The sequence below is a fragment of the Solanum tuberosum genome, unplaced genomic scaffold (genome assembly GCF_000226075.1).
Source record: "Solanum tuberosum cultivar DM 1-3 516 R44 unplaced genomic scaffold, SolTub_3.0 scf00053, whole genome shotgun sequence".
NCBI classification, from domain to species: domain Eukaryota; kingdom Viridiplantae; phylum Streptophyta; class Magnoliopsida; order Solanales; family Solanaceae; genus Solanum; species Solanum tuberosum.
The window spans coordinates 159,444-173,302 of NW_006238979.1; the positions used below are offsets into that span (position 1 = coordinate 159,444).

Sequence of the window (13,859 nt, forward strand, 5' to 3'; positions counted from 1 at the left end):
AAGATCAACAAGGCTCCGCATCTGATTGTCCTCTAGTACTGAAATTTCAGACTGCATGGCCTCCACCCATAAAGGATTAGCAGCTGCCTCAGCAAAATAAACAGGCTCAACTATACTGGAATAAGCAGCCAATGCTTGACCATAAGATTTGGAAAGGTTGTCATAGCTGACATAATTAGAAACAGGATACAAACAACCAGACGTAGGCTGAGAAGTGAGGAAATCGTGCAGCCAGATAGGTGGTCTGTTGGTCCAGAATGATCTTTTAAGAGGAGGAGTAGTATTATCACACGAAGTAGAGACCACAGCAGGTATATGAGCCAAATCAGGAGCAGAACTACTAGGAGAAGATGCAGCAGGAATAACTAAAGGAGGAGAACTTTCACACACTACTGAGGGATGAAGGACTGGAAAAATTGAGGACACATTAAGGTCCATACACTGCAATGGAAAAATCTCTTCTTTAAACACAACATCCCTGCTAACCAGAAACTCTTTGGTATGCAAGGAAAACAGCTTGTACCCCTTCTGGAGAGTAGCATAGCCCAGAAATACAGATGGAATAGCTCTGGAGGAAAATTTATCAACTGTTTTTACTTCAGTTGCAAAAGCCAAACAACCAAATACCCTTAAATGAGCTAGTGATGGACTGGTCTGAAACAGAACACCAAATGGACTTTTGCCCTTAAGTATATGAGATGGAAGTCTTTTAATGAGATACACACTAGTGAGCACACATTCACCCCAGAACTTAAGTGGAAGAGTGGCTTGAAACCTTAATGCCCTGGCTGTATCCAATATATGCTTGTGCTTTCTTTCAACCACACCATTTTGTTGGGGAGTATATACACAAGAACTCTGATGAAGAACCCCTAAGGACTGAAGTAATTCAGTCATTTGGGAGTTAAAAAATTCACAACCATTGTCTGTCCGCAGTATTTTTACAGTTGCAGAGAATACATTCTGGATCATAGTAAAGAAATTTCTAAGAGCCACAATGACTTCAGACTTGGAATTGATTAATAGCAGCCAGGTATATCTAGAACAATCATCAACAATGGTTAAAAAATATATCTTCCCATCATGAGTAGGTACTCTATAGGGACCCCACACATCAGCATGCAAAATGTGAAAACAAGTAGAAGTTGTAGTATTACTCAATGGAAAAGGAAGTCTTGATTGTTTAGCCAAAGGGCATACAATACAAGGAACAACAGAAGTAGGAGATGCATTGGTGAAACAACCAAGTTTTCTAAGAGTATGGAATGATACATGACCAAGCCTTCTATGCCATAGAGACAAGTTGCTACTATCTGCATTTATTAAAGACGTAGACATAGAGACAGACACTGCATTTGCAATAGAAGATGATAGTGAAGTTCTTTGTGACTTCAACTGGTGATCAACTGGAAGAACATACAGGTCATCCTCCAACTTGCCAATCCCCCTCACCTTCCCACTGGAGAGGTCCTGGAACAGGCAAAAATCAGGATAAAAGAGGACACCACAATTCAACTCCCTAGTTAGCTGAGGCACAGATAACAAGTTGTACTTGAACTCAGGAATATGTAGAACATTATGAATATCAGCTCCCCTTAGAATCTGAGAAGAACCAATATTGGTAACTTTAGCTAAACTACCAGTTGGCAGAGAAACATTTCCCACTTGACAACGAGGTAGAGAAGTAAAGTTAGTGAGCAATTTAGAATCATTGACCATATGCTTAGAAGCTCCAGAATCGATGATCCATTTAGACATTCCTGTGACTTGCATATTGGAATCACTCTTAAGCCTGCCATTCTCCTGGTCAGAAAGTTGATACTGCTGTAGGTAAAGAGGGGGAGGAAACCACTGTGTGGATGGATAGTGATGTGGCTGCACATTAGACATAAGTGCATTGGTAGGATAAGAAACACCACCACCTGAGGAGAGAGGTCTTGGATAAGACTGAGATCTACATACTGAGCTGCTAGAGTAGGAACCTTGACCTTCAAACACCGATCCATGTGAACCATCTACATGACCACTTGTACTATGAGGAGAGGATCCTGTTGCAAAATTAGCAGCCGTCACAGGGCCAGGGCTAGTTCTTCTCTTTCCTTTCGAATTAGCTGGATAGCCATGGAGTCTAAAACAATTAGCTCTTGTATGACCTTTCCAGTTACAGTAATCACAATACAAGTTGTTGTTAGAGGCTCTCTGAGATTTGGAGCCAGATCCTGAATGAGAAGAAAAACCTGAACCAGACTGAGAGTGACCTTTGCCAGAACTAAAAAATGCCATTGCATCTGATAGTTGTCCAAGATGTGTAGTTTCTGCACTAACTATATTGGACTTGCCCAGAGCTCTTTGACATTCTTCAGCCATTACCAAGGAATAAGCCTTATTCACACTTGGTCTAGGATCCATCATCATTAATTGACTTCTACAGTGATTATAGGTTTCATTTAACCCTAGAAGAAATTGCATTAATCGCTGATATTCAAAATGAACAATATAGGTTTTTGACACTTCACAAGCACAACTAGGACATGGCATAAGAGAATCAAATTCCATCCATAATTCCTTCAGCTTAGAGAAATAGTGAGCCACTGATGAGACTCCTTGAGTCAATGTGGCAATTTCCTTATGAAGAAAAAAAATCCTAGATCCATCAACTTTATCAAATCTTTCTTTGAGATCATTCCAAACTTGATGAGCACTACTCGCATACACTATTCCACTAAGTAACTCCCTGCTAACAGAGATCATAATCCAGGAGAGAACTATGGCGTTACACTTCTCCCAGAGATCATGCAGAGGAGCTGGAAATAGATTCTTAGGATATTTTCCATCAACAAATCCTAGTTTGCCTTTACCTAGTAATCCTATCTTCATTGATCTACTCCATAGTGAATAGTTTTCAGAACCAGTGAGTTGAATGGAAACTAGAGAACTACCTGGAGTATCGCATGCTTGGAGATATAGAGGATGATGAGCATCAATCACCATTGATCCTCCTTGCACTGAACTGGTAGGTATCTCTGAATTTGAATCAGGCGCCATGAAGAAACACCTAGAAATCACACCCGATCTGAACTGCTATATGGACAATGCAACAATTCTTCAGCTGCACTGAAAAACAGTGAGATCTTCAATGGAAACCCTTGAGCTCTGATACCATGAAGAATAGATTGGAAACAGAAAAGAAGGTTTCAATATACTACAATGAATCAGAAAATAAGAGTGTTCATACAAGCACACTTATAGTGTGATTCTAAAATTTGTTATTAACTAACTACACTAGTTAATCCTAACTTAACCATAGTTAATTCGTAACCACCTTCTAACTAACTTTGAATAACAGCTACTATATTCAACACATAGGATAAAAAATATTAGCAAGTATCTCATAAAAGCAATTAAATATTACAATAAAAGGATGTGGGGTTGCATGAAGTGGAGTTAGTGGACAAATGGAGCAGTTAGTTGATTTTTTTTTAAAGCGGTAAAAACTGCTCTAAAGTGAATTAATAATTATTTTTTTGTTTATTTTTCAAAATAAATAATAGATTATTATTATTATTATTATAATACTTTAAACTATTATTATTAGTATTAAAAATTAAGATTTTATATTAATTTTGCAAATTCTATTTTTTTTCTTTTTATGATGTTAACTTATTCCTTAGAATTCTCAAATGTCTATCGTGGTGATTATTTTTTTTTTGGTTGAATTTTAAAATTAATAAACTACCCTCAATTTTTAAAATTTTATTTTATTTTAAATTTTAGTAATTTATTAGTTAATTCTATTACATGTAATTAATAGTTTAAATTGAAATTGTCCTTCAAATTCTGCACTACTAACGTGGTGCATTTCTTTTTTTTTCTTTTAATTTTACATTTTAAAATTAATAATCACACTTTTAAATAAATAATTAGTAATTTATTAATTAATCCTATTACATTTAAATAAAAAAAAATTAATTAATTAAAAAGCCTGTTTTTTGTGGCTGACACGTAGGCTATCATCTCTCCTATTATATATATATATATATATATATAGGCAAAAGAGGAGTGATGTGGCATTCTTTCTTTTGATTAATGATATTAATCTTTATTTTTCTTAATTATTTTTTAAAAAATAACTTCATAACTCGTATTTCTTTATCTTCATAACTTCTACTTTTAATTAGTAATTAATAATACCCATAAAGTTGGTTTATGTAAATATCTATGTTAGTAAAGGTTCTTTATAGTCTGATTGTGCGATCCGTTTTCATGTTGGTATCAGAGCCATGGACTTATAGTATCTATAGGTGTTATAGTTCAACACAGTTTGTTAACATGAATATCATAAAGAAGAAGTCTACTGTTAAAAACAGTAGAAAAGAAGAATATGATATACCTCAACACCTAGATCTACTTAATAAGTGGACTATTCCGAAAATATCACCTAGAATCATATATCTGATGGGTACTTTTGAGAAACTTGGTCTCAAACAGGTGGTTAAACCACTGAAGAAACTATTACTATTGATAGTGATAATCAGACTTTTTAGATTATTATCTGCTAATGATTTAGCCCCTTATAGGGATATTTATCGATTTATGCATTTCGGTTTAGTACAAGTGGATTTTAAGCCCCTTTCCTTGCGTGGACTACCTGAAAGTTTTATAGCATCTTTACGTGACGGTAGAAATCATAATTGGAAGAAGTCTCTTATAGGGACGATTCAGACTAGTCTTGCGTACATACCAATTTATTTTAATGCTTATCCAAACTTGAAGATTTCATTGCAAGATGAGAACTCATTAAGTTCTCTTATGTTGAATGTTAAACTTCATGGTTATGATTATATGCCTGGCACTGAAGTTGTTTGTATTTGTTATAGAATATATTATAAACTTTTGCATACTTTAAATCCTATGTGCAAAGTTATTGATTTAAAAATGAAACTATTTTAATAGAGACTAATTTTGATAAATCTAAGGTAGTCACTAGAAGACCTATCAAGTAGGAAGAAATTGATTTTCCACAAGAGTGGATGACTGAGAACGTTACCCAACCTCGAAATAATATTAATACGGATGTTTCTGAAATTGAACAGTTGAATGATGGAAGTGTTAAAATTATATTTTCTAAACCAACTAAGATTCTTATTGATAATTGTAGCATGTCTTCTAGAATTAATAGATCGAATTCTTCTTATACATCTCATGTTGATTATATTGTGCAAATTCCTTCTCGAGCATCTACCTCTCAAATTAGAGAAACTTATAGATGCGATAATATAAAAATTGATAATGATAATATTGCTAGACCTATTCTCAGACCTAGCTCAGATTTAGATATAAATGAATCTGAAATGAATTTTCCAGATGGATTGACTACTTGATTTTTGTTTTATGATGTCTAACAAACAAATTGATTTTAGTCCGGGTTACCCGGCAAGAGCCAGGATCGCTAAAGATTTTCAGCGAGAAAAATGGGAACTATTTAGAAAATGGTTTTTCAAGAATTTTAATAAAGAAGAACAATATGAATTCCAAGAAGAATTTTATAAAGACCTTATTGATTCAAAAATTAATAAATTAGTTCATGTTGTACCATGGTTTATGTGTAAACATGTTCATAACTATATCTCTATGCTAGAAAGAGATTTTGATTTAAGTAATGGAGAAATTACTAAATCTGTTTTCCCTCCATTACAATCATTTCAAATTAATAAAAATGATAAAATTGTTAATTTAATGCTTTTTCAAAATTATCTGAAAATGATACTGCCTTAGTTACTCCACAACATGTTAATGTCATGATTAAGCAAAATAATTATGTCAATATTTCTATGAGTATTTTGGGTGATCATATCATTTCTTTACATGAAAAAGTCGACAAAATCATCTCTTTATTGCCTACCAAAAATAAGGGTAAAGAGAAGATAGCTCACCAACATGACAACATAGTTAATTCTGGCTACATTGTATAAAAACCCCTAATATCAGGGTCTGCCCGGGTCCGCCCTCCACATGGGTAATCCAACGAATTCCTTCGGCGGCTTTTCATAAATTGGACTGAGGTAAGCTATGTCTGACCTTAATCTAACTACTCAATCTGTCAACATAATAGACACAATGCCACCTTATAGTAACTTAGTATGCTACAGCTTAACACAAACAATTTAGCCCATCATCGGGCTTTAACACATAAAGAAATGTAAAAGAATAAAAAGAATAGTACCTCAAGATGAACTCCCAGAGTATCAACCAAATTACAAAGTTTTATTCAAACTTTAAAAACTTAGAAAATATTACAAAGATAAAGAGAGAGATATATATAGACAGAGGGGTTTTTAAAACCTGCCTCTTTAATAAAACTTACGCCTCCTTATATAGAGGTTTAAAAGGATTAAAGCGTAAAATTACAATGGCCCATACTCTTTACAACGGCTAATAAAAAGAAGATAAGACCGACAACTAATTGTGGCCTTCACATGGACGATATGACTTTCGGCTCCTATTCTTTATTAAAGATGATTTCTTGCTTTAGTAAAGTTTTTGTCATATTACCCCTATCATGATATTTGGTACATGACAACGGATCGCACAGTCAGACTATGAGGAACCTTTACTAACATAGCTAATCTTAGCAACAATGTATGAAAATCTCTACTATCCGGGTCCGTCCTCCACATGGGTAATCCAACGGATTCCTTCGGCGGCTTTTCATAAACTGATTTGAGTTAGCTATTTTTGACCTTAATCTAACTATTTAATCTGTCAGCATAATAGACACAACGCCACCTTATAGTAAATTAGTATGCTACAACTCAAGACAAACAATTTAGCCCATCATCGGGCTTTAACACATAAAGAAATGCAAAAGAATAAAAAGAATAGTTCCTCAAGATGAATTCCCAGAGTATCAACCAAATTACAAACTTTTATTCAAACTTTAAAAACTGAGAAAATACTCCAAAGATAGAGAGAGATATATAGATAGACAAAGGGGGTTCTAAAACCTGCCTCTTTACTAAAACTTGCGCCTCCTTATATAGAGGTTTAAAAGGATAAAAGCGTAAAATTACAATGTCCCATACTCTTTACAATGACCAATAAAAAGAAGATAAGACTGACAACTAAATGTGGCCTTTACATGGCCAATATGACTTTCGGCTCCTATTCTTTATTAAAGATGATTCCTTGCTTTATTAAAGTTTTTGTCATATTACCCCCTATCATGATATTTGTACATGACAATGGATCACACAGTCAGACTATGAGGAAACGTTACTAATATAGTTAATCCTGGCAATAGTGTATGAAAACCCCTACTATCCGGGTCCGTCCTCCACATGGGTAAACCAATGGGTAATCCAACAGATTCTTTCGGTGGATTTTCATGAACTGGCCTGAGTTAAGCTATTTCTGACCTTAATCTAACTACTTAATCTGTCAACATAATAGACACAATGCCACTTTATAGTAACTTAGTATGCTACAGCTCAACACAAATAATTTAGCCCATTATCGGGATTTAACACATAAAGAAATGCAAAAGAATAAAAATAATAGTACCTCAAAATGAACTCCAAGAGTATCAATTAAATTGCAAACTTTTATTCAAACTTTAAAAACTGAGAAAATATTACAAAGATAGATAGAGAGATATAGATAGACAGAGGGGGTTCTAAAACCTGCCTCATTACTAAAACTTACGCCTCCTTATATAGAGGTTTAAAAGGATTAAAGCATAAAATTACAATGGCCCATACTCTTTACAACGGCCAATAAAAAAAAAACCGATAACTAATTATGGCTTTCACATGGCCGATATGACTTTGGGCGCCTATTCTTTATTAAAGATGATTCCTTTATTTATTAAAGTTTTTTTCATATTACCCCTATCATGATATTTGGTACATGACAACGGATTGCATAGTCAGACTATGAAGAACCTTTACTAACATAGTTAATCCTGACAACTGTGTATGAAAATCCCTACTATCCAGGTCCGCTCGGGTCCGCCATCCACATGGGTAATCCAACGGATTCCTTCGGCGACTTTTCATAAACTGGCCTGAGTTAAGCTATTTCTGACCTTAATCTAACTATTTAATTTGTCAACATAATAGACACAATGCCACCTTATCGTAATTTAGTATGCAACAGCTCAACACAAATAGTTTAGCCCATCATCGGGCTTTAACACATAAAGAAATGCAAAGGAATAAAAAGAATAGTAACTCAAGATGAACTCCCAGAGTATCAACAAAATTACAAACTTTTATTCAAACTTTAAAAACTGAGGAAATATTACAAAGATAGAGAGAGAGATATAGATAGACAGATGGGGTTCTAAAACCTGCTAAAACCTACGCCTCCTTATATAAAGGTTTAAAAGGATAAAAATGTGAAATTACAATAGCCTATACTCTTTACAACGGCCAATAAAAAAAAGATAAGACCGATAACTAATTGTGGCCTTCACATGGCCGATATGACTTACGACTCATATTCTTTATTAAAGATGATTCCTTAATTTATTAAAGTTTTTGTCATATTATCCCTATCACGATATTTGGTACATGACAACGGATTGCATAGTCAGACTATAAGGAACCTTTACTAATATAGTTAATCTTGGCAACAGTGTATGAAAACCCCTACATTCTGGGTCCGCCCTCCACATGGGTAATCCAACGGATTCATTCAGTGGCTTTTCATAAACTAGCATGAGTTTAGCTATGTCTAACCTTAATCTAACTATTTAATCTGTCAACATAATAGACACAACGCCACCTTATAGTAACTTAGTATGCTACAGCTCAACATAAACAGTTTAGCCCATCATCGGGCTTTAACACATAAAGAGATGCAATTGAATAAAAAGAATAGTACCTCAAGATGAACTCCCAGAGTATCAACCAAATTATGAACTTTTATTTAAACTTTAAAAACTGAGAAAATATAACAAAGATATAGAGAGATATAGATAGACAGAGGGAGTTCTAAAACCTGCCTCTTTACTAAAACTTACGCCTCCTTATATAGAGGTTTAAAAGGATAAAAATGTAAAATTACAATAGCCCATACTCTTTACTACGGCCAATAAAAGGAAGATAAAATAGACAACTAATTGTGGGATTCACATGGTTGATATGACTTTCGGCTCCTATTCTTTATTAAAGATGATTCCTTAGTTTGTTAAAGTTTTTGTCATATTACCCCTATCATGATATTTGGTACATGAAAACAGATTGCACAGTCAGACTATGAGGAACCTTTACTAATATAGTTAATCAAGGCAACAGTGTATGAAAACCCCTACTCTCCGGGTCCGCCCGGGTCCGTCTTCCACATGGCTAATCCAACGGGTAATCCAACAGATTCCTTCGGCGGCATTTCATAAACTGGCCTGAGTTAAGTTATGTCTGACCTTAATCTAACTATTTAATTTGTCAACATAATAGACACAACGCCACCTTATAGTAACTTAGTATGCTACAGCTCAACAAAAATAGTTTAGCCCATCATCGGGCTTTAACACATAAAGAATTGCAAAAGAATAAAAAGAATAGTACCTCAAAATGAACTCCCAGAGTATCAACCAAATTAAAAACTTTTATTCAAACTTTAAAAATTGAGAAGATATTACAAAGATAGAGAGAGAGATATAGATAGACAGAGGGGGGTTCTAAAACCTGCCTCTTTACTAAAACTTATGCCTCCTTATATAGAGGTTTAAAAGGATAAAATCATAAATTTACAATGGCCCATACTCTTTACAACGGCCAATAAAAATAAGATAAGACCGACAACTAATTGTGGCCTTCACATGGCCGATATGACTTTCGGCTCCTATTCTTTATTAAAGATGATTCCTTGCTTTATTAAAGTTTTTGTCATATTACCCCTATCATGATATTTGGTGGGGTCTTCCTCATGCTTTTCCTTTGCCTTTGCAGGTGGAATTGTCGGAGGATTCCTCCATTTGCTCTTACAATTTCTTGAAAAGAGCACTAATATCAATTTCTTCGGTGCTATGATCACTTTGAGCCTCTCCTTCCATACACGTTTCATCATCCTAATTGGTGTTGGTTGCTGAGGTCATGGAAATATCATCTCCAATATCAATATCAAGATTTTTCATTAAATCTTTTTTAACTTCTTCCATGTATAAGGCTATAGCCTCTGATCTGGAAATGATGCCCTTTTTCATGTGAAGCTTTCTTGAAATCTGCTTAAAGGGGCTAAGAGAATTCTCTTGTGGTTCAGATATTTCTAGAACATGATAATTATTAATCTTATCATTCATTAAATCCATAATTTCTCTACCATGGACTTTACCTTCCAGGTCTTTAGTGAGTAGTTTACTCCAAAACTTTGTATAAAAAGTTCGTTGTAAACAGGGGAATCCTTCAGAAGTATTATTAACTTCGACATTCCATTTCATAACTCATGGAACGGAGAATTCTATAAAAAAGTACATCACCGTCATTCCTTGAAAAAGGATATTATCTTGTTCCATCCTGATAAGTTTGGGAGATATGTCTACCCACTCTGCATATAAGCTTTTGTATTGGTCTGGTAAAATCTTTATTGAAGGCCCGTATAACGTTCACCATTTACAAAACCAATTCGGGATTGATTGAGTAAAGATATTAAAGCATATCTTTATAAACCAAGAATGTTTTCTATTAGTATTCTCATATAATAACGCTTTATTAAAGTTTTCCACGTAATCCCAATAATTATATTTAACTGCAACCTTTTGTTCCGAATGAATATAATCCCTTTCTTTCAATGGGCTCATTCCCCATTCTTCTGGAGTAATAATCTCTTTTATAATGATTTTTTAAAAGTTATAAACTTTTCTTGTAGTAGTAGGGTAAAAATGCTGAAATTCTGTCGACCCTGGTAATGAGAGTATAATCTCATAATGCATTCTGTATTTATACGCAGTCGTAGTATAACAAACTGAATCTAAATACCTGGCCATTAGTTACCATGGATCATGCTTCCATCTTAAATCATCATTTTCTAAAAGAAGTATAACTTCCTTCTTATCATTTAGGTCAAACACTTCTGTCGCCTCTTCATCTATTAGAGCTGAGGAATAGGTCAGAAGGTTATTATCTGATGAATTCTTGGATTTCATAAAATCCATAAATTCTTTGTACATTGGGTGGTCTGTATTAATAACACTACTGTTGGTTGAAGCAATATTCGTTGCTATCAATTGTTTATTTCCTATCTGGGCAAGGATATGACCTCCCCTTCCTCCTCCAGTTGTGCCTCGTCCTCTCCCCCTTCTTGACGGGGGCAATGATGGTCTCATCCTGAAATGACACATAATTAATAATTATTACTTCAAATATTCTCTAGTAAGAGAATCTGGAAGACTATTATCTTCACCCTTTTTATATTGTATTTAAAAATCAAAAGGAGCTAATAATGCTTGCCATCTTGCAAACATATGTTTAGACACATCATGTTTACAATCTTTGTTAAACATAAACTTAGCAACTTGACAAGCAGTTTTTATTAAAAACTTTTGGTTATAAAGATCTCCCTGAAATTTGAGAACACATTTTACTATGGCCAAAATTTCTTTAGCTATAGTGGCATAATTTTTCTGGGCTGTATTCTATTTATCAGAATAAAATTGAATGATATAATGACGCTTATTATTAGGACAATATTAAGTTAATACTCCACCATATCCTATATCTTAAGCATTCGTTTCTACCGTTTTTGCCCAATTTGGGTTCGCCAAAGTTAGACAAGGAAGGTTTTTAACCTTTTTCTTAATCCTTTTGACTGCTTCAGTATGATCATTTTACCAAGCCTTAAGATTATTCTTTAACCTATCATATAAAACAACTATATCTTTTGGTAAATCCTTTATAAAAGGAGCAACATAATTAAGACTCCCAAAAAATCTCTGCAACTGAGTCTTGTTAGTAATATCATCAGAAAATTTAGAAGCAAATTCAATACTCCTATTGATAGGACTGATATTTCCTCTTTCAATATTATGACCAAGAAACCTGACATTTGTTTTAAACAAAGCCATTTTTGGTTGAGATAAAACCAAGCCATTTTGTATAATTATTTTTTTAAACAATTCAAGATGTTTAAAATGAGTTTCCACATTTTTGGAAAATACTAGGATATCATCTATATAGACTATTATGAAATTACTGTAAGGAATGAATATATCATTCATTATTTTCTGAAATTCAGAAGGGGCATTTTTTAAACCAAAAGGCATAACATTCCATTCAAATTGCCCCATTGGCACATTCAAAGCTATTTTGAACCTATCTGACTCAGCTATCTGAATCTGCCAATATCCTGATTTCAAATCAAATTTAGAAAATATGAGAGCATCATAAACTCTATCTAATAAAATCCTTCTTATTAGGAATAGGATACCTGATCTATCTCAACACTTTATTAAGCAGCTTATAATTTATTACCAGACGAGGAGCTCCTCTTTCTTGCTCAACATATTTATTAACATAAAATGTTGTACACGACCATGGTGACTTGGACTGCCTTATAAGGCTCTTTTGTAATAAAGAACTTATTTCCTTTTTACATAACTCTAAATATTTCGAGTTCATTTGACAAGGCCTTGCCTTGGTTGGAATATTATTCTCATCAAAGTCATCCTTATATGGAAGGCTGACTACATGCTTTTTCCTGCTCCAAAAAGCATTAGGGTGATCTCCGCAAATATCAAGAGAGAACTGATTAGATAAAATAGCAATCTTTTCCTGTAATTTAGGATTTTGTAAAATATGATCAACTTCAATACTATTAATTTCTTGTTTTATGAAATTAACTTGATTATTTTTTGAAATTAATTTTTCAGTTAAATCATTTAATATTCTAGTAAATGGTTTAGTCACAAATTCAAGTATAAAAGGCTTATTGTTCCAAGTGCCAATAATTTTATTATTATCCCAATAAGTAAGTGGAAAAATATCATTTATAAAAGGGACACCCAAAATAATTTGATTGGTGATATTTTTTACTAAACCAAAGCTTTGAGGAACACAATTTTTTCCTTTACAAATAAAAGCTTTGGGTAATTTAAATTCAATATTCATTTTGCTACCATTAGCAGAACGAAGACTATGAGTAGTTTATGAAAATATCTTGAAGGTATAAGTCCTTCTTCAATACAATTAACTCAGTTGCACTATCGATAAGAGAAATAAATTCTTTTTCACAATTATAATCTATTAGAAAAGTAATTTTAGTATAAAACTTTTGTGAAGTAAAAGCTTTAAGACTGTATAAAAAGTCTGATTTATTATTTTTCAAACAAAGATCTTTCATAAAGTCAAGACTATTATTTTCTCCTTTATTTGAGGACGATGATTCAGAAACATTTTCTAAATCCTGACGGGTTTGGATAGAATCCAGTCTAACCTCTATAACCACATTTTTTTCTTTTAACCGGACAATATCTTCTTTGAGATTGTCAATCTCTTTTTTTAAATCACTGATTGTAGTAGGAGAACTTATTAATTTTCTCCTCTCAAGTAAGATATTTTTAACCTCTGCCATGGTATATGAACCATCTTTAGTAGGGATTTCCACCAGAATATGATCATTGTCTTTACTTGTAGACGTATTACTGATCTTATCAATAATCTGAGCTCTTATTTCCGGATCTTTAATGCTTTGTAATAGCTCCAATACCTTGTCATTATCAATGACATTTACACTTAATTCTTTAAATTGAGAATAGATCTTATAAAGATCATCTTCATCATCATCCTTTTCAAATGCCATTCGGCAAGGTGCACATTCATCTTCAGAAGTCATATAATCTTCTTGTTGAAGAGCTTTAAGATCTT

The 13,859-nt window shown here is 33.5% G+C and overlaps 1 protein-coding gene across 1 annotated transcript in view; it reads right to left on the reverse strand.

Annotated features, from left to right (window-relative positions):
- LOC107060028 (uncharacterized) overlaps window positions 1-3,045 on the reverse strand; it is a 3,650-nt gene extending 605 nt beyond the window's left edge. Inside the window, exon 1 of the mRNA XM_015307319.1 lies at window positions 40-3,045. Coding sequence (XP_015162805.1) covers window positions 40-3,045 — 3,006 coding nt within the window. The remainder of the gene's footprint in view (window positions 1-39) is intronic.
- Between the last annotated feature and the right edge of the window lie 10,814 nt (window positions 3,046-13,859).